We start from the raw sequence: 22,928 nt of genomic DNA, 5'->3' as shown, positions 1-22,928 counted from the left end.
TCTAAGGGTGAACCAGACTGCTTGCATCTTATTTAACTCCGAGCTGTGCTTCAGATGCTATATATGTTCCATCTCAAAGACCATTGACTTCCACCTCCACAAATCACAGAAATCATAGAATCATAGAAACCCTACAGTACAGAAAGAGGCCATTCAGCCCATTGAGTCTGCACCGACCACAATCCCACCCAGGCCCTACCCCCATATCCCTACATATTTTACCCGCTAATCCCCACATCCCAGGACACTAAGGGGCAATTTTAGCATGGCCAATCAACCTAACCCGCACATCTTTGGACTGTGGGAGGAAACCGGAGCACCCGGAGGAAACCCACGCAGACACGAGGAGAATGTGCAAACTCCACACAGACAGTGACCCAAGCTGGGAATCGAACCCAGGTCCCTGGAGCTGTGAAGCAGCAGTGCTAACCACTGTGCTACTGTGCCGCCCTATGTCACGCTTCTCCACACATCCCTCAGCTCATCTTTGCTGAAATCCTCATCCATACCCTTGACACCTCAACAATTCCAATGCTTATTACTCAGCCTCTCATCATCCACCCTCCATAAACTTGAGTTTATCCAAACTTCAGTGACCTGATGGTGTCAGTCACCATACCCCCTGTACTTGCCAACATACACTCTCTCCTGGTCCAGTATAACTTGGCTTTAAAATTCTCATCCTTTCATTCAAACTGCTGCATGTCCCACTCTTCCCTAACTCTGCAGCTCCTTCCAGCCCTACTACCCTCCAAGAACTCGGAGATTCTCCAACTCTGATCGCTAATGTGTACCCCACTTCTTTTAGCCCCCAGTGATGGTTGTGTCTTCAGCCATTTAAGTCCTAAGCTCTGTGAACAGGGGTGGTATATTTAAGTGGCAAGGGAAAACTGGCAGCCTTCCAAACTGCTGCATGTGATCTCTTTTTGCCCGTGACAACATGATTTCCAACCAACCAACTCCATTTGCAACTATCCCTTTTGGGATCCTGTCTCCTTTGAGGCCGCCTGGCTGACAAAAGTCTGACCTGAAGTAAGACTATAAATGACACAAAGTGTGTTTAAATCATATTCACCACTTCTGATTCATCTCTTTGTCATTTCTGTTCTGTTCAATAGTGAAGAATTGGTTTCTTGAAAAATGACATTGATAGTCGAATGATGATATTCATCGGCTGTAGAGGGGTCAGGAACATTCTGACAGGTGTTAATGTTCTGATGACTTCAAATGCTAATATTAGATCCAGGGCTGGAGAATTTTACTAGAAAACATTAAATGTGTGTCTCTCTCCACTGATGTCAAACCTGCCGAGTATTTCCAGCACTTTCTGATTTTATTTCAGGTTTCTAACATCCACAGTAATTTGCTTTTACCATTCCTTTGGTGTTGTCTTAACTTGAAGTGCAGGGAAGACTCTTCTTTTGGGCAGGGAAAGACACTACTAAATTTTATTTTCATCTCAATAGATCCTTCTAAGCAACTCCCAACCCACCTCTGGAGAAAGTGCTCTGGAATGTCAAAAAGCGCCGTCTATCCAGAGTGCTGGAAACCTAACAACACGGCGGGAGTTTCCAATGGTAAAGGTGGCTCACTATTGGCCACCGGTGGGATCCTCCGGGCCCAATGAAGTCTATGGTGTTTTGCATAGCTCACCAGGTCCGCCACAGAGCGCCTATAGCTGGACCGGAAGATCCCAGTGGCAGGAAGGGCGGGAAAATCCTGCCCATAGTTTCACAGCAGTACAAAATAAAATGACATTTTGTTTTATTTATAAATGCAATAGCGGTGAAATTGATTTAACATAGCTATTACGATCATAACAAAATAATAGGGCTTTCTACATTGAAAATGGAAGCAAAAAAGAATAGATCTCCATAAATAATCAGTAACATCCCTTTCTGCTGTTGTCAAAAATGAATCATCCTGCTCACCAGTAAAATGTCAAGATAAACAGCATAAGCACTGAGAAGTGTTTTGTGATACCATGACAGATGTTCCTACCTGGGAGTAACAAGGGCTTAAAGCTGCAACTGAAGCTCGGACACTGCTGCTTTCTAATGTCCTGGCGATTTTTCTGCGTTTGTACTCTATTTCTGACATCTGCTGCTGTGCTATGCATGCCAAGGCTTTCTCCTTGGCCTCATTAATCACTGGAACTTTCAGTTCTTGATCAAAGGTACAGCTGTCATTACATTTGTAGTATATAACTACTTGTGTTGCATCCTTGTTACCTGGAAGAAAAAAATACTTTTTAAAAACTAAATAGAGTTCCTTACGAATATCACAGAAATCTGAATTTCAAAAACTTCAGTAAAATTTTTTTTAGTAAGGAAAACTTCACTTGGCTCAGTAAAGCTGCTTCCCTTAGATTGAGTTGAGCTTAACCTTAGTTTTCTGCCTTTTGATCCCAAGCATCAATCCCCTTTTTCAGAAATGCATCTCACAAATGTCCATGGAAGTTTGCAAGGAAGAGTACATAGGATGACCATGCAACTTTGCCAGGAAATGGTCTCACCTAAACTAGTTTTTCTGTAACAACTTGCATTTACTTAGCAAACTAAAGTTCCAATATACTTGACTCAAGAACAGTTTCTTCCCTGCTGCCATCAGACTTTTGAATGGACCTACCTCACATTAAGTTGATCTTTCTCTGCACCCTAGCTATGACTGTAACACTACATTCTGCACTCTCCCCTTTCCTTCTCTATGAATGGTATGCTTTGTCTGTATAGCGCACAAGAAACAATACTTTTTACTGTATACTCATGCATGTGACAATATAACAAATCAAATCAAATCAAAAAACAGACACCAAGCTCTGAAGGGAGAGGTTAGGAAGGGTTATCAAAAGCTATGTACATTTACTTTATATTGAACAGAATTTTAAAAGGTGGAGAGAAGTTTTGAGCAGAAGACAAATTTAGGGGCAGATTCTCAGAGTCAGGTTGACTCAGGAGGCTTTTAAAAATGGCAGGCAAGACCCAGATGCACACCCCTCCCCCATTTCTGCCAGTAGGGCAAAGGCGATGAGTGGGAATCAAACAAACATGAAACACTCATCTGCTGGGCCCTTTGAAATTGGTGCTAAGTGTAAACAGACCTGCAGCATGGCAGTCAGAACGCTGGAGGCATAAACACCTGTAAAACCTCATAAAAAGTTGGGTATCCCTTGTACAGAGCTCTACAAACTAACATTTTAAACATTGAAGACTGAGTTCAGAGATAGAGGTTGGTGTCATATCACAAGGGGGATGGGGTGGGATGTCAAAGAGAGATCTATGTGGCCCCTCAGACAAGTGGAAGACAGGACAGACTGCCAATCTCACTGGGTGAAGAATATGTTGTGGAGGAAGGAAGCTGAAAAACGATCACCAAGCCCTCCCACATATCAGCAATAGAGGAAGGGCCGCAACATACAGACAGAGCCAGGGTATCCTGGCTGAAGTGGCAGAGCTACCACCCAGAGGAGCAGGAAGGAAGAATGCTCTTCATATAAGTGCAGGATCACATCAACTTGCCCACAGAGTTTGCATCACAGATGCAGAGAACAATGGGCTCCACCTCCATAGCCGACTTCTCACAATTTCAGGGAGGGATAGGCTGTACCAACATCATTATAAGGCATCAGTGCTGCTCCCAGAGTCATTAGTGAACAGAAAATAACTCCAGTCCATAAATGTTCAGGTCCTGTGTAACCACAATAAGGCCTTCCTGCACATTTGTGCCCTTTCCTCACAAGTGCCATGATTCATTCTTACGCAGTCATACCTGCCACAAACCTTTCAACCTACAACCTGAGGTGTGTACCACTCTGCATCAAGCAGAGCTTTGACTGACCACGAGAGTAACCAGGATGCTCTTACCATCTGCCATAGGCACACTGGAAGGACCTACAGGTTGCTAATCAACCTGTTTTGTCACCTTCTGGCTCAGAGGCAGACTTGCTACCTGCTGCACCACAAGACCTCCCTTTGTTACTTGACTAATGCCAAGATTGCAAACGGTCCAGTTCAAATGAAGCAATGAATGGATAACAGGCAATACAGCATTCTATAAATCTATGCTTTCTTTTCTGCAGATGGATTATTTAAAACAGATCTGTGGGTGGTGTCTGAGGGTCAAATTATATCCATTCAGGAAGTGGTAAATCCTTTGATGATCAAGGCAAAGTGGCACCCTGCACTCACGACACTTCAGTGTAGTGCCCCCCCATTTTGCCTCAGAGGAGGTGGAGCCAGGCTGCTCACCTTTCTAGCTATACAGAATTGAGGAGCTTGGCAGATGGCCATCATTGTGCAGGCCCCTGTGGGGACCCAGCTGAGACTGTGGGCTGCATTTCTGTCAGAGTAGCCGTGGTCACTGAGATATGTACCACGGATGAGGGCTCTGGCAGGGGGGCCAGGGAAGCAGTGGAAGTTGGGGGAGCCAAAATGTTGTTGGAACCCTGAGATTATAGATACAGAAGGTCTGAGTGGGTATAAAGTTAAAAGAGATTATAGCAGCTGAAGCTGTAGAGACATTTATAGATGAGGACAAAGATTCAAAGTTGCATGAATTGTGTGATGGGGAGCCAATATAGGTCAACAAACATATGGGTAATGGATTGTCACAATGGACAGGATATTTGTGGTACAAGCAGGATCAGTTGGGGTTTATGTAGCCTGGAGACCAGCAAAGAGGGGGTTAGGCTGTTTGAGTCTGGAGGTGAGACAAGCACATACACAAGGATTTCAATGACAGAGTAACGGGATCAGTGTGAAAGCAGACAATTTTATAACAGTGGAATCTACGTGATGAATACAAAGTGAAGCTTAAAGCTAAATCTAGGTCGAATAGAATGCCAAGATTGCAAACGGTCTGATTTAGTACGTGTCCAGGAAGGAAGAAAGAATGGAATTAGTGACAAGGAAGTGTGATTTGTGATAGAAACAAAGATGATTGCATCGGTCTTCCCAACCTACAACATGTAAGAATCAATTTTCTTCCAGTTCCTCCACACAGGACCAGGCCTGGTGATGTCTTGACAAGAAAATGAATATTCAAGATATGAGGTCAGATGGATTGTGCCAAGTTTTCTTTGATTACCTCTGAAAAACAGAAAGGAATTTTCCAAGCCTCAAAATAAAGAATATAATGTGTATTGTCTGTGAAAGAAATGTGCTTGATGGCCTTTTCTAATTCTCTCTCTACTGTTTCTACCAGCTCAACTTCTGATTATGCTAAATTTATTTTTGAATTCAATTACTTTGTAACTTTCTTCTTCTTTTCCCTTCCTCTGCCTAGGGGTGCATGAGGCAGAGTAAGCACGTGTTTATGTCTGTTTTTATCAGCAGTTTTTCCTGGAATAGGTCACCAGCCTGAACTAGAGGCGACAGCCTGAAGTGTGCACCACTCTGCATCAAGCAGAGCTTTGACTGACCACGAGAGTAACCAGGATGCTCTTACCATCTGCCATAGGCACACTGGAAGAATTTACAGGTTGCTAATCAACCTGTTTGGTCACCTTCTGGTTCAGAGGCAGGCTTGCTACCTGCTGCACCACAAGACCTCCCTTTGTTACTTGACTAACGCTATGAATTTAAAATCAACTGCCCAGCTCAAGTGAAGTAAAAATGAATGGATAACAGACAATACAGCATTACATAAATCTATGCTTTCTCTTCCGCAGATGATTATTTAAAACAGATACATTCACAAAGGTTTAAAAGAATCCAGTCTATTAACAGTCTCACATTCCACATCTTTAAATAGAACAATTAAGGCATAAAAGATACCAGACTTCATTAACTTTTGACAATTATTATAACCTTAAATATTCACTTCGCTTTGGAGAGGCTTAGAATGATTTTCGTCTGTTGAAAAATGATTTTTTTTTGTAGAAAAAATTATGAATAAAGCAGTGAACTATTTTTAAAAATTAGATAATTAGATGCATTAACATGCAGCAGCTAAGCACAAGCAGCTTAGTGCTACCTAAATACTGTGGTCAGATTACTGCAATTACTTCCTTACGGTCAGGTTGTTTTATTTATTAGTGTCACAAGTAGGCTTACATTAACACTGCAATGAAGTTACTGTGAAAATCCCCGAGTCGCCACACTGAAGCGCCTGTTTCGGTACACTGAGGGAAAATTTAGCATGGCCAATGCACCTAACCAGTACACCTTCCAGACTGTGGGAGGAAACTGGAGCACCTGGAGGAAGCCCACGCAGACAGGGAGAACATGCAGACTCTGCACAGACAGTGACTCAAAACGGGAATCGAACCCAGGTTCCTGGTACTTTGAGGTAGCAGTGCTAACCGCTGTGCCATCATGCTTGCCCATCAATGATGATGGCGACTCTGATTAGTAATGCAACAAGGATTTCTTGACTGACACTATTGCTATAAAATTGCTGGAATTTATTGAGTAGTTGAAAACTAGAAAGTTGCATTTTAATAACTTGCACTGTAGAATTGTAATTTTAAGGGACTTGAATTGCAGCCAGCAGAGTGTTAGACATCTAGATGCAAGCAGATATAGATACCCCACTCATCTCACTGGCTGCTAGCAGGACAGGAAGGCTGGATAGTTCATACACAGGCTGTTTCTGGCTAGGCAGCCCAACACTATTTGTCTCCATGAGGCTGCTTTTGAAAATAAATGGGAATATTTCCTCTGAGCAACATTCTACAAAGCAAAGCCTTTTTTAGCTAAAGTTGGGGATCATTTTGAAAAGTCTTGTACCTCGTATCAAGTGATATTTTAATTTAATGTCCAACTTGTTGCTGTATATTTGTAGACATGAAAAAGCTATAAGTACTGTAATGTGCAAAACAACTTTAAATTTTTATATACAGTGCCTGCAACAAAGAACTTGAAGTTTAAATTAAATCACCTCAAGTCATAAAGAAGATACATTGAGGTGAAAAGTAACCTTGGGCTGCAGTGTAAAGTAAACCGTCGTGAATCAGCAGCCCATTTTTTTCCTATCCTGATTCCCTTCTCTATTAACTTTGCTGGTTTTTCCACTATGGCCCAAGATGAATTACCACCCCTATTTGTTTTCATATCATAAAAGAATGACAGAGAAATTGTTTTCTTGGTTGTTATTGAGCAGATGTTACCAGAAAATAAAAGCCACTGTACCTGAAGTAGTGCAGTAGTTCTGTACTGCATCAGGACTGAACACTTGCAGTCCAGATGAAGGCAATGGTATACAACCAGTTCCTTCCAGACAATACACAAATTCTCCAATCTATTGAAGAAAATTAAACAGCTTGACATTGAAAACAGAATATGATAACAACAAAAGCTAATGAAAAGCTAATAGTACACGCAAATCAAATAAAAAAGAATACTTCTGGAAATTAATAGTAAACATGAAAGAGGCTGTGACATTTAATCAGTGAAGCTTCAGAAAATTGTTATAAAGGGGCCACCATGAAGGATGATATTCACTTTCTATTTTTTACTACATGTGGCATGTAACAGTGTACTATATATATACCTGGCACACTTCATTGAGTGGTAGCACTCTCATTCAGAGTCAGAAAGTTTTCGGGTCAAGTTCCACATCAAATACTTAAGGACATAATCTAGGCTGCTCCTTCAATGCAATACTGGACATGCATTGCATTGTCAGAGGTGCCTCATATCAGATGGGACATTAAACACCAGTTTAGGTGAATAAAGGTCTCGTGGCATTATCAAGGAAGTTAGGGGAGTTACTTTGGTGCCTACTGCCACTGCCAACATTTATCTCTGACCAACACTTCTAAAACAAGAGTAAGCCTTGGGCTTCATAGTAACATTCCCACCTCTAGTTCAGAAGGTGTAAATCTGCAACCTCACGTTATAACTCGAGTGAGTGGAGACCAGAGCTCTGGTTCTGAATTCTAGATTGACACCTGTTCTGGACATTCCCATGCAGTAGGTGTAGAAAGATTCTCTCATCTTGATCCTGAAGGCTCATAGTTTAGGACTACTCAGCCATAGCACTGGTATAATGGCACTTATGGCCATGGATGGAGCATTCGTCGCATAGCTTATGAATACTTCTGCTGTCTTCACAATACTGAAACAACCACTGAAACCAATCATCTGATCATTTATTTCATTGTTGTTTGTGGAACCTTGCCATGTGCATTTGCTCAATTTACCACAGTAGCAACACTTCAAAAGTACTTGGTCACACAGTGCTCAGGAATGTGCCAGGGGTTTGAAAGGTATAATATAAATTGAATGTTCTTTCTTCTTTCATTCCTACTTTCAGCTGCAGTAAATTAACACATTCATGAAATGACCACTGATTGTTGAAATAAAAGGAACTATGAATGCTACAAATATGTCATTAAAATGTAGAGAGTTGAAAATGCACATCAGGAAGATTTGCCTGCAACAGCAGCCTTCTACATTTGGTTGAATTTGTTTTCTCATTTTTGGAATAGTTTCCAAAGCCTCTTTGTCCTTCTTGTAGGAAATCACGAGTGTTGGAAGAATCCAACTGTTACGGAGTAAAGGGCCAAAATGTCAATGTCTGACGGCCCAATGCCTCTAAGTCTCGCCAATAGCAGGTTCAGGGTTTGAAAGCTTCAACCCCACTCCCCTCCACCCCACAATGCTGTCATAATAAGCATGCAAGTTGGTACTGTTGTGTAATCCAAAGGATTCATTCTCACAGTGCCTGACTGAGGCTTCTATTGCCTAGCAGAACTCAGTCAGATCCAAACCCCTGCATGAAAGCTGTGACATGCCTGTGATCCTTTCGGCAGTATTAGTAGGAATGGAATGGCTGTGATCAAAGCAACCCATGGGTTTCACAATAATCATGTCTGAATGGCGACCATGGCGGGAGTCTGTTCATTCATGTTTCTGTTCAATGTTCTGCAGAGATGAGCACGAGTGCCTCATGGATAGAGTGGACAACATAGTTTTTATCCTGGCAATTAGGCAAGTAAAGGGAACAAGGACTCACTGGAATTTATAAGAATGAGAGGGGATCCCATAGAAACATATAAAATCCTGATGGGACTGGACAGGCGAGATGCAGGAAGAATGTTCCTGATGTTGGGGAAGTCCAGAACTAGGGGTCAGCCATTCAGTACTGGGATGAGGAAGAACTTTTTCACTCAGAGAGTTATAAACCTGTGAAGTTTCAGGCTTGGCAAACACAGAAACACAGAAACATAGAAAATAGGTGCAGGAGTAGGCCTTTCGACCCTTCACGCCTGCACTTCCATTCAATATGATCATGGTTGATCATGCACTTTCAGTATCTCACTCCCGCTTTCTCGCCATACCCCTTGATCTCTTTGGCTGCAAGGGCCACGTCCAGCTCCCTCTTGAACATATCTAGCAAACTGGCCCAACAGCTTTCTGTGGTAGAGAATTCCACAGGTTTACAACTCTCTGAGTAAAGAAATTCTTCCCCATCTCAGTACTGAATGGTTGACCCCTAGTTCTGGACTTCCCCAACATCAGGGACACTCTTCCCACATCTAGCCTGTCCAGTACTATCAGGATTTTATATGTTTCTATGAGAGCCCCTCTCATTCTTCTAAGTTCCAGTGAGTACAAGCCCAGTCGATCCAGTCTTTCTTCATATGTCGGTCTTGCCATTCCGGGAATCAGTTTGGAGAACCTTTGCTGGACTCCCTCAATAGCAAGAATGTCCTTCCTCAGACCAGGAGACCAAAACTGCACACTATATTCAAGATGTGGCCTCATCAAGGCCCTATATAACTGCAGCAAGCCATCCTTACTGCAATACTCAAATCCTCTTGCTACGAAGGCCAGCAAACAGAAGAGCCTCAACCTGATGAACAAATGCCAATGGGGTCCCCTCAAGATGCTGAAGATGAAGCTGGCAGACCCATTGACTGAAGGCATTTGACACAACCGTAGGTGTACAGAAAATGCTGCTTGCACCTCTAAATGAGCGAGAAACAGTGCTGTAGATGCCTGTTCATATCGAGGGATGCGATGGCTCACATCTACCACATTCTCTGGGGGGAGTTGACACCACAGGAAGCCATCCATTACTATTAGCTCTCAAAGTGACTGCCACTCTCAACCTCTGTGAGTGGCTCATTCCAAGGCTACACTGGGGTCCTCTGCTGGATTTCTCAAGCATCTGCTCACAAATGCATTTGCGAGGTTACTGACTGTGACCATCCCCCCCAAAAAAGGAGGGAAAATGTACCTTTAAATCAGAGATTGAGACCTTGGATTTCAGGAACTATAGTTCCCATCCCGCCTCAGCAATCTCTGTGCCTCCGCTGATGTAAAATGGCCACATATACGCAGCTGGTGCATTTGCTCATTCCCAGCCAGAAAATGACCCTGCGCACATGCGCCATTCAATTTGAAATCTTGAAAAGCAGCTCTATGCACCTGTGCAGAAGGAGAAAATGCCCAAAAGTGGAACAGCATGAAAGGGAGGTCAGGTAACTTGGAATGGTTGCAAAGGTTTTGCTTGAATGTCCCTTTCAATAAAAAAATAAAATAAGAAACACGCATCATGCTTCCTACAGACATGTTTGCTCTATGAACTGCAACCAGCTGCAAAATCTTCATTGATAGCATTAAATAATATGAGTGACCACTTTCCAATTACCATGGGCTGTATTTCCCACGCTGCCCGCGGCATGTTTCGTGGTGGCGGAAGTGACCCAACATTGGCCGGTGGCAGGATCTTTTGGCCCTGCTGCTATTAATGGGGTTTCCCCTTTCATGCATCTCCCCTTCCCCCACCCACCACCGCCAGGAAACCACGGTGGGAATTCGCCCTCGGCAGGAATTGAAGATCCAGCTGCCAAGGACGACTGGAAAATTCCAGCCCATATTAACTAAATTACAAGAAACTGTTTTATTTAACCATATTGAGAAACATTTTTACACGTAAAGTCAAAATCTGCTGTGGAAATTTAACTGGTGAACCTAAATTACGCTTCCAATATCACAGTAATGACTTCTTTAAGAAGGCAATAATACCTGCTCATTTATGAAGAAAATCGTAGCATAGCATTTTCTTGTGTAAAAGGGAAGATAAAGAACTTCCAAGACTGAAGAACCTTGTGCCTCCAAGTGCAATGACTCCACTTTACAGAAAAATTCTGGCACCCAATTAGTCTGGAAAGCTGTAAGCAAAAACGGATACTTGCAAGTTATCATTGTGATTCAACAGGGCAGAATTCAAGAAGAATTTTATTTTCCAATATGTAACTAAGTAACATAGAAACATAGAAAATAGAAACAGGAGTGGGCCAATTAGCCATTCAAGCTTGCTCCACCATTCATTTTGATCATGGCTGATCATCAAATTGAATATCCTGATCCAGTCTTCCCCCCATTTTTCCCTTGATCCCTTTATTCCAAGAGCTATATCAATTTTCTTCTTGAAATCACAAAATGTTTTAGCATCAACTATTTTCTGTGGTAATGAATTATATACATTCACCACTCTGTGGGTGAAGAAATTTCTTCTCACTTCAGTTCTAAAAGGTTTACCCCTTTTCCTCAAACTATGACCCCTAGTTCAGGACTCCTCCACCATTGGGGATATTCTTTCTGAATCAACCCTGTCTAATCCTGTTAGAATTTTATAAGTTTCTATGAGATCCCTTCTCGCTCTTCTCAACTCCAATGAATACAATTGCAACCGACTTAGTCTCTCCTCATATGACAGACCTGCCATCCCTGGAATCAGCCGCACCCCCTCTATAGCAAGAACATCCTTCCTCAGATAAGGATACCAAAACTGTACACAGTACTCCAGGTGTGGCCTCCCAATACATCCATCCAATTAGACATTTGAACATGAGTAAATTGCAATAATTTAGTGCAACAAAGTTCACAAGTATTCAAAAAAACACAGATAACCAACTTAATCATACTAAATAGAGAAATCATGCAAGAAAAATCATCTGCCAAAATGTGTACTTAGCTTTTGCAGCATTTTATTTTCAAAGTTGGGTCACAGGGAGGTCACCTAATATACTTTGAGCAGGCATCTGCGTCAATAATGTGTACATCTTGGCTGGGATTCTCCTAAAAATATCCGAAGTGTTGAATTCACGTAAAAACTAGAGTAAATCCCGCTGGTTCTTTTAACGAGATTTTCAAAACAAATTTCCCACACTCTGTGTACTGCAGAGTGCACGAGCGTGAATCGTGCTGAAAAGTGGTGGGCGGGGCCTATTCCCGCTGGAGAGGCTTAAATCAGCATGCTGAGCGGGCCACCGCGCATGCGCCGATCTCTGGGAGATCGCTACATGCATCCTCCCAGCATTGAGATTGCTGGCCTCAACACTACACAGACATTGCTGGCCTCTCACCTGCCCCCCCCCCCCCCCCCCCCCTTTCTGGCCTCCCCATTCCCCACTGACCCGGACATCGCTGGTCTCCCCATTCCCATTCCACCCACCCCCCAAACCCCCCACCCCTCCCAACCCCCCAACCCAACTCCCCAACCCAACTCCAACCCCCTCCCCACCCCCAACCCAACCCCCCCACCCCCAACCCAACCCCCAACCCCACCCCCCCCCCCCCCAACCCCCCCCCCACCCCCCAGGCCATTCACCTGCAGAGTGCTGGCTCCCCTCCAACCCTGTTCACCCACAGAGCCTTAGCCTCGCAGAGCGCGCTACCTTTCTGCTGCCTTTAACACAGAGCGCTGTGCTGTCATGCACATCCCCTGCCTGCGAGCATTCCCCCTTATTCAGTGAGACTCTTGAGCATTCCGCCCCCCCCCCCCCCCCCCCCCCCCCCCCGGCCCGGACACAGTACCTGGTTGAGTTAACCCAATCAGCACCTTTGGAGCTCGCTCACCCTCCACTGAAACCAGGTTGCCTGTACATTGTTCACAATGTGCATCCCATCCACAACCCTCAGCACATGGGGCATTCCAGCTATGGCAACAAAGCCTGCAGCCTGGGCTTCCTGCTACACCTGGCCAACATCAAAATGTATGTACTGGCCTGCCCGGTGTACAAGGCATCTGTGACCTGGCACACACACCTGTGGACAGAGGTCTGCAAAGTGCCACAGATGTCCCCACTGGTGACTGGAAAGACCCTGTGGCATAAAAGCTGAGGGCCGCCGTCACCTTGACTTCTACTGGGAGTGGGTGCCCTCCCCTTTGTTAGAATGTAACCGGCGACAACTTTGTTTTGGATGTAATGTGACCAATGGTAACAAGATGTAAGGATCAGTTGACCCAGTAAACCATTGAACCAATTACAGAATTATGTAATAGTCAGCTGACTGGCTGACTCACTGTAAATAAGAACCTGTGTGGAATTGTGGAGTGCTTGGAGTGGCCGAGGGCAAGGCCCCAAGTTGGGAGTAATGAAGTTTCTTTATTAAACCCTTTCTTTGATTTATAAATTGGTGTAAATTTTGTTACATTTCCATTTTCCGCACTTTAAGAGTTCCTCCTGAGGAAACACCCTCCCCTGAGGTGCCAGGTCTGCCAGGACCTGAACCAAGTGCTGCACCATTTCCTTGCACTGGCAGAGCCAGTGCCGGCACATGGCCTCAGATAGGTTCTGGAAGGACCTCCTGGCCCTGTAGAACCTCTGCCTCCGCATCCTCCTTCTCCTGGACCTCCTTCGGGAGACTGTGCTCCCACTTCCTGGGCCACGCCAGCAGCCCTCCTTCTGCAGGGTCTGCCTCCTGCTCCTGCAGTGGCCGTGCAACTCCCTCCACCTCCTAAACCACCTCCTCCTCCTCCTCCCCAGCCGCTGCCACCATGATGGCCAGCCCAGATCTATAAATCCAAAATATATCTGCATGGTGGAGGCTAGAGACAGAGAGAGAAATAAAAATGATAGCGACATGTCTTTGCTTTTAACTATCCCAGCAACCACCCCCCACCCCTCTCCACCCACCCCCACCACAATCCCTCTCTGGGATCAGTGTTCGTGAACACGGCAGGCAGGGAGAGCATAAATAGAATCTATAGTGCAGGAGGAGGCCATTTGCCCATTGAATCTGCACCAACAACAATCCCACCGAGGCCTTATCCCCATAAGCCCACATATTTACACTGCTAAGGAGCAATTGAACAGAGACAATCCACCTAACCCATATACCTTTGGACTGTGGGAGGAAACCTGAGCACTCAGAAGAAACCCACGCAGACACAGGGAGAACATGCAAACTCCACACATTGACTCAAGGCCAGAATCAAACCCAGGTCCCTGCCACTGTGAGGCAGCAGTACCAGCCACTGTGCCGCCCAACCTACAGGTTGGTATGCGGACATGGCCATTGTGCACCCTTAAGACATTGCCATGGGCACTACTACAGCATTCCCTTCAAGGCATGTGTTGCAAGTCGGGGACAGACTCCTAAATATCACAAGCACATGGTACCCCCCCCCCCACCCCACTATAAAACCCCACCACACCCCACAGCCAGAACAATGAAACATTCTAGTGCCTGGAACAACAGTCTGACCAGTGCTCAGTCAAGTTCCCCACCCCACCCCACAGGGACAACAATGGAACTTCTCTGGGCCCAGTACAGTACTTTCTTCCATCCAGCTCCTGCCTCCAGCCTTCCCTGCAGCTCCATCACACTTACCTCCGTGCCAGGTCCCGATTTTTATAGAGCAGTTGTAAATGTTGCCAGCGTGACAACATGCTGGAGAGGTGAGAGAACCTAGCAGGGGGGGGAGAATTCAGTCGTGGACCCGCTAATTATATATAAAGCTATGGTAACACATGTAAATCGCCACCACGCTGATGTTCAGTGCAAATCGGTTGGTGCTGAAAATCGTAGGCTTTGAGATGCGCGGGGACCCAGCTGCCCAGCGAGAAGCCCGCAAGATGGCCACTGCTGATGTTTCCCGGCCTGCTGCGCTACTCGATCAGAACAGTAGGCTGGGAGAATCACCCCACCTTGAGCATCCATCCAAATGCTAGTCTTTAATCTCTCCCCTGGAGAGTCAGGAAGAAAGGAAGCGGGTTGCCCACACCCAGCCCTTTGTAAAGAGACTGAAAATATCTTTTAACGCAAAAGTCTGGGGTTGTCAGACTTTTGTGACAACTTTTCCTGTACAAAATTGTCATACATCCCTATGTGGTGCCAATTATTCTTTCCCACGTCCCAAAAACTATTCAAATTATTTCTGGAATATATCTGATCCAACTTATTTTTCCCCCGGCTCACTGACAGGCACTGGCTTCCATCACTATTTTGGCAGAGTAAGTTGTTTGACCACTGTGCTGCCGATCAGCAATACTCCAGCCAACTGACAACCCTATCCATTTCTCAATGTCCTCAGAACCAGCTGTCAATCAAAACCTCTACCCAGACCCGGTAGTTTGGTACCATCCCCATCATTACCCTGAAACATCACAGGACTGCATCACTCATAAGTACTTTAGAAAAATCAGCCATTCATCAAGAATGAATGTAGGTAACTTGACAATTGCTAAAATGTTTGCGATTGTAAATGATGGCTCAGGTTGACTTACGCATTCTCTGGTTCATATTTTGATTATCCACTCCTTTTTCAAGTGCACTTGGTTCAGATTGTAAGTCACTAAAAACAAATGAGATAGTTATTCAGGTGGAAAGACCTACATGGACTGCAGTAAACACTGTCAACAGAATTCTAAACGTTTCCTTCTTTCAAATGAACATGGTACCAAGATCTACATCACCTAAGAATGCAAAGGAGTGCACTGACATTTGATTATTCTAGACACTTAAGATGTTCTCAGCTGTCCTTTTTGTGCAAGTGTCCTTAATTTTAAAATAGTCATTGTGTTTGTCAGTACACTGGGGAGTTCTTGTAGCATCCGTAGCAGCACAGAAACTACTCTATCCCTGGGATAATTTCTTTGCTGCTATAGATATTGGGTAAGATTGCCTTCTTAAAAAATACATATGAAATCACAGGCTCATTGATGGTAAACTTGAAAGGCAACTGGGGATGCAGCATCATTCAATCTTATATTTGGAGATACCAATTCAAACATTGGCACCTATGACCTTTAGCCAACGACATAGAGGGGTCACCCCTACACACTTGTGATCAGCGTAAAAGGAAAAGACAGCTCACTGGAAGGCAAAGTTGCATCCTAGTCCTGCCATAGAAAGCAGAGAGGATGATCTCCGGGTCCCAGCCTCCATAAGCCCAGTATTGGCTGAGATGAATGCTGAGAAAATTACAAACAATATCAATTTCGTCAAAAATCTCCTAGACTTACAAACAGAATTCAAAATCAAGAATAAAAGCAGCCCATATCATGTATTGTCATAGCAAAGGAATAAAACAGAAAATCAACTCAGTACCAATTTGAGCTTCAATTCCTTTTCCAGGACTTCCATGCAATATTCAAGTGAATCTGCCCTATAGCTACTTCTATAGTAATCACATTATATAAAAGCTGTTCATTTAGAGCTCTCTATATCCAAGAAAAATAATTGAGTGCATAAATTTGACAATATTTTCTGTGCTCCTTAATTTTTTTCATCTGAAGAATATTATCATTGCTATACTTGGCAAAGAAGAGGATTGAGGCAAGCAGACAAAGGCTTAACCAAATACAAGGCATTTTAATTAGATGAATCATTGTTAAAAGACTATCTGATTCCAAATACATCTTTAACAGTAAAATTAACTCCAGCAGATGTTATAAATTCTCAGGTGGCCAATCTATAAGGTTCATTTTTCCAGTTTTCTGTAATTTCTGGTTGAAACGACAGCTTAATTTATTACCCACTTGCAATTTGCTTAGTTAATCTGCACAAAGCTTTATTTTGTCCATGAGTACGCTGTAGAAATTCTAGAAAATGACATAAATCACAGCTCCTTCATCATTGCTGGGTCAAAATCCTGGAAGCCCAGAGCGACAGCGCTGTGTCTAGCAAGCTACTCAGTTGCATCAAATTGCCAAACGAGAGGTTGAAGAGGAGGACCCACCACCACCACCACCTTCTTAAGCCAACTAGGAATAAATAAAAAATGCCAGCTTTGTCGGATGATGCCAAATCCCCGATTTAATTTTTAAAATGAGGCCCTCAATGCAGCTTCTGAAAGAAATGGTCATATCCAGCAATCCAGTTGAAATTTATGAAGAAGTTGGAAGATTAGCTGTCATAGGTATTCTGGTTAATAATGTATATCTGAGCTTTCAAAAAGCTTTTGATAAGGTGTCACACAACAGACTATTTACTAAGAGAAATTCCAATAAGGTTACCAACTGTGATTACAGGTATTCCTGGAGGTTTCATCACATGACATGCCCCGACTCCCGCCATTTGTTGGCTATCACATCCATCCTTGTGATATACTACCCTCCTACGCCAATTGAAAATCAAAAAGACTCACTACCCAATTGGATGCTTGATTCAACCTAACAGCACCCGCCCCCCTCCCCCCTCACACTCACAGTTTAATATTTTTATATATCTGGTAAAGGAAAATGTTTAAAGAAAACTACAGACAAAAACACTTTTTAACGTCCTGATGATTTTTCTCCAGGACTGAACACAGCAGTATACTGGATTTTGATCTTCAATCCCTGGAGATTGGTCTTCAATTTCTGGAGACTCCAGACCAAGCCAGGAAGGCCTGAATTCCAATGAGATTGATATGCAGATCTTAAGTTGTGTCTAAAACCGGCTTAATTCTTGAAAATAGGTGGTTATTAGTGGCAATGATTTTGCATAAGGACTGGTTACTCGTGGTCAAATTACAAGCATTAGTGTTCAGATCAAAACCTTTTTCAAACTTTAGTATTTGAGAGGAGTGAATGAAATATTCACAAGTTCACAGTTGAGACAAAAATATTATTCGATTCATTCATGGGACATGGGCGTCGCTGGCTGGCCAGCATTTATTGCCCATTCCTAGTTGCCCTTGAGAAGGTGGTGATGAGCTGCCTTCTTGAATCGCCGCAAACTGCCGGCTCCAAGTGGAGAGGATCTCCAAGAAGATCGCGCATATTGACACAGACATGCCGGCATCTCCACTTCTTGAATCGTTGCAGTCCCTGTGCTGTGGATTGACCCACAATGCCGTTAGAGAGGGAATTCCAGGATTTTGAACCAGCGACTGCGAAGGAACGGCGATATACTTCCAAGTCAGGACGGTGAGTGGCTTGGAGGGGAACTTGCAGGTGGTGGTGTTCCCATGTATCTGCTGACTTTGTCCTTCTAGGTGGAAGTGGTCGTGGGTTTGGAAGGTGCTGTTTAAGGATCTTTAGTGAATTGCTGCAGTGCCTCTTGTAGATAGTACACACTGCTGCTACTGAGCGTCGGTGGTGGAGGGAGTGGGTGTTTGTAGATGTGGTGCCAATCAAACGGACTGCTTTGTCCAAAGTAAGCCAGTTGAAAAATGTTTTACAAATAGACCTTGATGTGATGGTGGAATGTGGCTGTATCTGGTAAATGTAACAGAGTAAGTGTGATATGTGGGTGGGGTTTATGCCAAGCATGTGTACACCATGCAGGACACGGAGTTTAAAATAGCTGAGCAGGAAAGGGACCTACTGTTATACATGAATCTTCATGGGACTCGGGTGTATTTAATTGCAGGCTGCCACCAATCAGCTATCTACCTCAGATGCAGAATGTGTGGAATTAGTGGGGCAATGTTTTCTTTTACTTTGCCTATTCATTTAAGAACATGGGCTTTTAAAATTTTTATGCAAGCTGTATGGTTATTTAAAGGAACCGACTCATCCCAGCCCCACTTAGCTTCGAGAAAGCAATGATCTAGGACTATATGAGCATCAGCAAATAACATTTTAAAATTTCCAATTTCTGCCCTGTGTTGCTTTGTATGTTGCAGTTGATCACATTGCCTCATTCTCAATCCCTAGAGATTCTTATCGATAGTAGAGGTCAGTGCCCCCAAATTTTCTACAGCATATATAACTGGTAAGTCTTTGTATAATGTAGTTCCCTCATTGTGTGGGATCATTTTGTCTCCATCTGACCCCAACCCAGCTCAAATTTTAATGGCCACATCAAAGGGTGAAGACTTGGCTTAATCAAGTCCTGCCCCAAAATTTAGCCCCCGAGACAGAATTCAGGGCCACAAAGCTCAGGCACATTTGCCCAGGAAAGTTAAAATAGTGGCTGAAATCTTCCATCCCCATTCACAGCTGGGATTTTCCGGTGCCACTGAAAATGAATGGAGTTTTGGCCGGAACATCAAATTTTCCCTTCTCGCTCACAAAGGGTCCTGTCCCGGAGGAGAATCCTGCTGAGTATCTTTCTTTTTTTCATTCATTCTAGAGATGCTCGCTGGTAGGCAATCCCTAATTGCCCTCATGGAGGTGATATTGAGCCACGTTCTTGAACTGATGCAGTCACTGTGGTTCAGGTACAGCAATAATGCTGATTAGGGACCAAGTTCCAAGAATTTTACCCAGTGACAGTGAAGGACTGTGTGACTTGAGGAGGGAGGGAGTGGGTGGGGGGGGGGGGTAACTAGATGTTCCCATGTGTCAACTGCCCTAGCGTTTCGAGGTGATAGAGATTGTGGTCAAAGATGCTGTCAGGCGAACCTTGGTGCTTCAGTGCATCTTGCATATGTTACACACTGCCATCACTGCATGTTGGTGGTGAAGGAAATGAATGTTAAGGTGATGGATGAGGAGCCAATCCACCTTTGAAAAAAAACAATGATCTGTGACCATATGAACATCAGCAAATAATGTTTTAAAATTTCCACTTTCTGCCTTGTGCTGCTTTTGAACTGACCATATTGCCTTTTGTTTTTGATGCTGTTGAGTTTCCTCAGTGTTGTTGGAGCTGCACTCATCCAGGCCAGCGGAGAGTAACACACACCTGACTTGTACTTGGAGATGGTGGACAGGCTTTGGGGAGACAGGAGTGAATTACCTTCAGCAGAGTTCCCAGCTTCTGACATGCCCTCATAGCCATAGCGTTTTTGTCGCTGGTCCAGTTAAGCTTCTGTAAATGCTTATGTACATAATGTACTAAACAGTGAGAGTAAAGCTTACATTCCAGGGAAAATGTTGGTGTTAGTCAACTATAATAAAAGCAGGAAATGCTGGAAATCCTCAGCAGGTCAGGGAGCAACTGTGGAGAGAGAAACAGAATTACTAAGCTAGATTTTCAGCCAATCTCTGGATCAAATAGGGCTCTGAGCCCACAATTGGTGATGCAATCTTCTCGGAAGCAGTCCCCTAATTTACTGCCTTCTCGCATGCCGTCCTATTCAGGACAGAGTGGGCTCCCAGTACTGCCAGCACTTTGGAACCTTGACAGCTCCACCAGTTGGGACGAGCACTGCTAAGGTAGATTGGAGTCACTCCAACATGAAATCATCCTTGGAAACAGAAGTTATGAGGACCAAACTCAATAGGCCCCTTGGAGCAGAAAGGATACCCCTCCATTTGGGCCTTAGGTGTTGCATTTCCTGCTCTCGACTCTGTCATTTTAGCATTGAGCCTTTGGCCTGGATGGCCCACCACCACCACCCCTCCAACTCAACAACCCCCCCAACTTGCCACTTTCATTGAACCACCTGGCTGTGCACGAGGCAGGGCTCCACTCCACTGCTGGCAAAAGGACCTTGATGTGGGGTGTTAATCACCTAGCTGGATATCCACCCAAACTGTCCCTAGGAAAGCTTCCCATTGGTGGTACTGCATCAGGGAGCCATCCCCAATGTGGTTCACCCCTATTTTCCAGGTGCCCTGCCTCCAAACCCAGCACAAAAATAGAATTAAAGAACTTAAATCAAGACTTTTTTTCTCAAAAACTGAAATTTCCAATATGCAGAAGGAAAGGTTAAAAATCACAGTCCCCACCATTTATATCACCCATGATAAATGAGAGTAGCCATTTATATCAGACAATTAACATTAGCCATTCAATAGGTGTCAATGACAAAGGCACCGCTTATAACATATTAAATGCTTCAGTTACACTGGGCAAAAATCAGCTGTTCATTCAGCTGCCTGCACTTCATTAAGATGCAAATACCTTGGCTCCTTAATCCCTGTCATTTTAGCTTTGGGTTACAGTTACACTAACCACACTGATTGCAGCAGCATAAACGGTTAGAAATAGAAAAGTAATGAGACTCAAAACAAAAATTAAGCCCTTAAATAGCACAATTACACGCGCTATAATTAAACAAGAAGTTCCTGTTTTTTTAAAAAGATTTCACTACCGTGCTTTAAACTGAAGGCAGAAAATGCTGGAGTTACTCAGCAAGTTTGGCACCTTCTGTGAAAAGCTGGAACCTGACCAATCCATTAGAAATTGGCTGAGGGGACAGGATGAATAAATGGTGACGGAAAGTTCCGGAGGGGAAGCCTGACGTTTTGATATTGTGAGGGGATATTGCCAAAGGCTGGTTTAGAGTGTCATATTGGAATGTGGTGAATGGTAATTAAGTCTATTATAAAGATCAATTAACTGAAATTTTACCAGGTTCTTATCATTTTACAAGGCACACATGGGAAAAGTGAACGTTTGAGGCAAAGGCTCAGCAGCTGGGTGTGAGACGTAGCATGCCTCGGTAGTAAATAACTCCAGAAGTCAGTTGTAAAGAAACAGTGCTTTATTGCACAAAATAAAGAAAAGCAAAATCACAAGCCCGTGGTGAACACAATCAGGACAGTATAATAATGCCACTCAGCCTCACAGTGCCAGGGACCCGGGTTCAATTCCCGGCTTGGGTGATTGTGCGGAGTCTGCACGTTCTCCCCGTGTCTGCATGGGTTTCCTCCGGGTGCTCCGGTTTCCTCCCACAGTTCAAAAGACATGCTGGTTAGATGCATTGGCGATGCTAAATTCTCCCTCAGTGTACCCGAATAGGTGGCGACTAGGGGATTTTCACAGCAACTTCATTACAGTGTTAATGTAAGCCTACTTGTGACACTAATAAATAAACTTAAGGCAACCCCAGGTGCTTTTACCTTTTAGCCCCACCACTCTCTCTCTCCGCCCCCCCCCCCCCTCCCCACCTGTGCACCTTAAACAATGGAGACTGGATGACTAGGCTCCAGTGAACAGTCTGTTGATCCCCTGTCAGGAACATAAGCACAAATGCAGAGGAGATACACAACTATTGCCACAGGAGAATTAGAGTGACCATTGAACAGGCCGTCGGCCTTCAGAAAATGGAGTTCCCATACTTGGATAGGTCTGGTGAGGCCCTTCAACATACCCCAGCAATTATTATTTTTTTATTAATTTACATCATGTGGGCATCAATGGCTAGACCAGCATTTATTTCCCATTGCTAGATGCCTTTGAGAGAGTGGTGGTGAGCTGTCTTCTTGAAACACTGCAGTGCCAATTATGTTAGAGCAAGCATGATGCTGGTAGGGAGGGAGTTCCAGGATCTTGACCCAGTGACAATGAAGGAACGGTGTGATATATTTCTAAGTCAGGATGGTGAGTGACTTGAAGGAAAGCTCCAGGCAGTGATGTTCCCAGGTACCTGCTGCCCTTGTCTTTCTAGATGATAGTGGTCATGGGTTTAGAGGGTGCTACCTATGGAGTCTTGGTGAGTTCCTGCAGTTTATCTTGCAAATAGTACACACAACCGCCACTATGCGAAGTTGGTGGAGGGGTTTAATGTTAGTCAAAGAGGTAGCAATCAAATGGGTTGCTTTGTCTTGGAATGTGTGGAGCTTCTTCAGCATTGATGGAGCTGTACTCATCCAGGCAAGGGGAAAGCATGCCATCACACTCCTGACTTGTGCCTTATAGATGGTGGACAGGATTTGGGGAGTCACAAGCTGAGTTACTCACCACAGGGCTCCTACCCGCTGACCTGCTCTTGTAGCCATAGTGTTTACATGGCTAGTCCAGTTCAGTTTGTGTTCAATGGTAACCCCCAGGACACTACCCTGGATGTTCTGGAATTGAGATGGTTGACCTCAAACCACCACAACCATCTTCCTTTAAGCCAGGTATGAATCCAACCAGTGGAGGGTT

At 44.1% G+C, this 22,928-nt stretch overlaps 1 protein-coding gene across 1 annotated transcript in view; it reads right to left on the bottom strand.

Moving 5' to 3' along the window:
* The window catches only part of LOC144506053 (cilia- and flagella-associated protein 47), a 384,789-nt gene that overhangs the window by 266,642 nt on the left and 95,219 nt on the right, over positions 1–22,928 (bottom strand). The window contains exons 15-18 of the mRNA XM_078231872.1: positions 15,467–15,534; positions 10,977–11,122; positions 7,131–7,239; positions 2,002–2,231 (exon numbers count right to left, since the gene is read on the bottom strand). Of these exons, the coding sequence (XP_078087998.1) occupies positions 2,002–2,231; positions 7,131–7,239; positions 10,977–11,122; positions 15,467–15,534 (553 nt within the window). The remainder of the gene's footprint in view (positions 1–2,001; positions 2,232–7,130; positions 7,240–10,976; positions 11,123–15,466; positions 15,535–22,928) is intronic.

This window comes from Mustelus asterias, chromosome 17 (genome assembly GCF_964213995.1).
Source record: "Mustelus asterias chromosome 17, sMusAst1.hap1.1, whole genome shotgun sequence".
Classification (NCBI taxonomy): Eukaryota; Metazoa; Chordata; class Chondrichthyes; order Carcharhiniformes; family Triakidae; genus Mustelus; species Mustelus asterias.
Note: the sequence above shows the minus strand (reverse complement) of the source record. Positions and strands in the feature narration are given on the sequence as shown.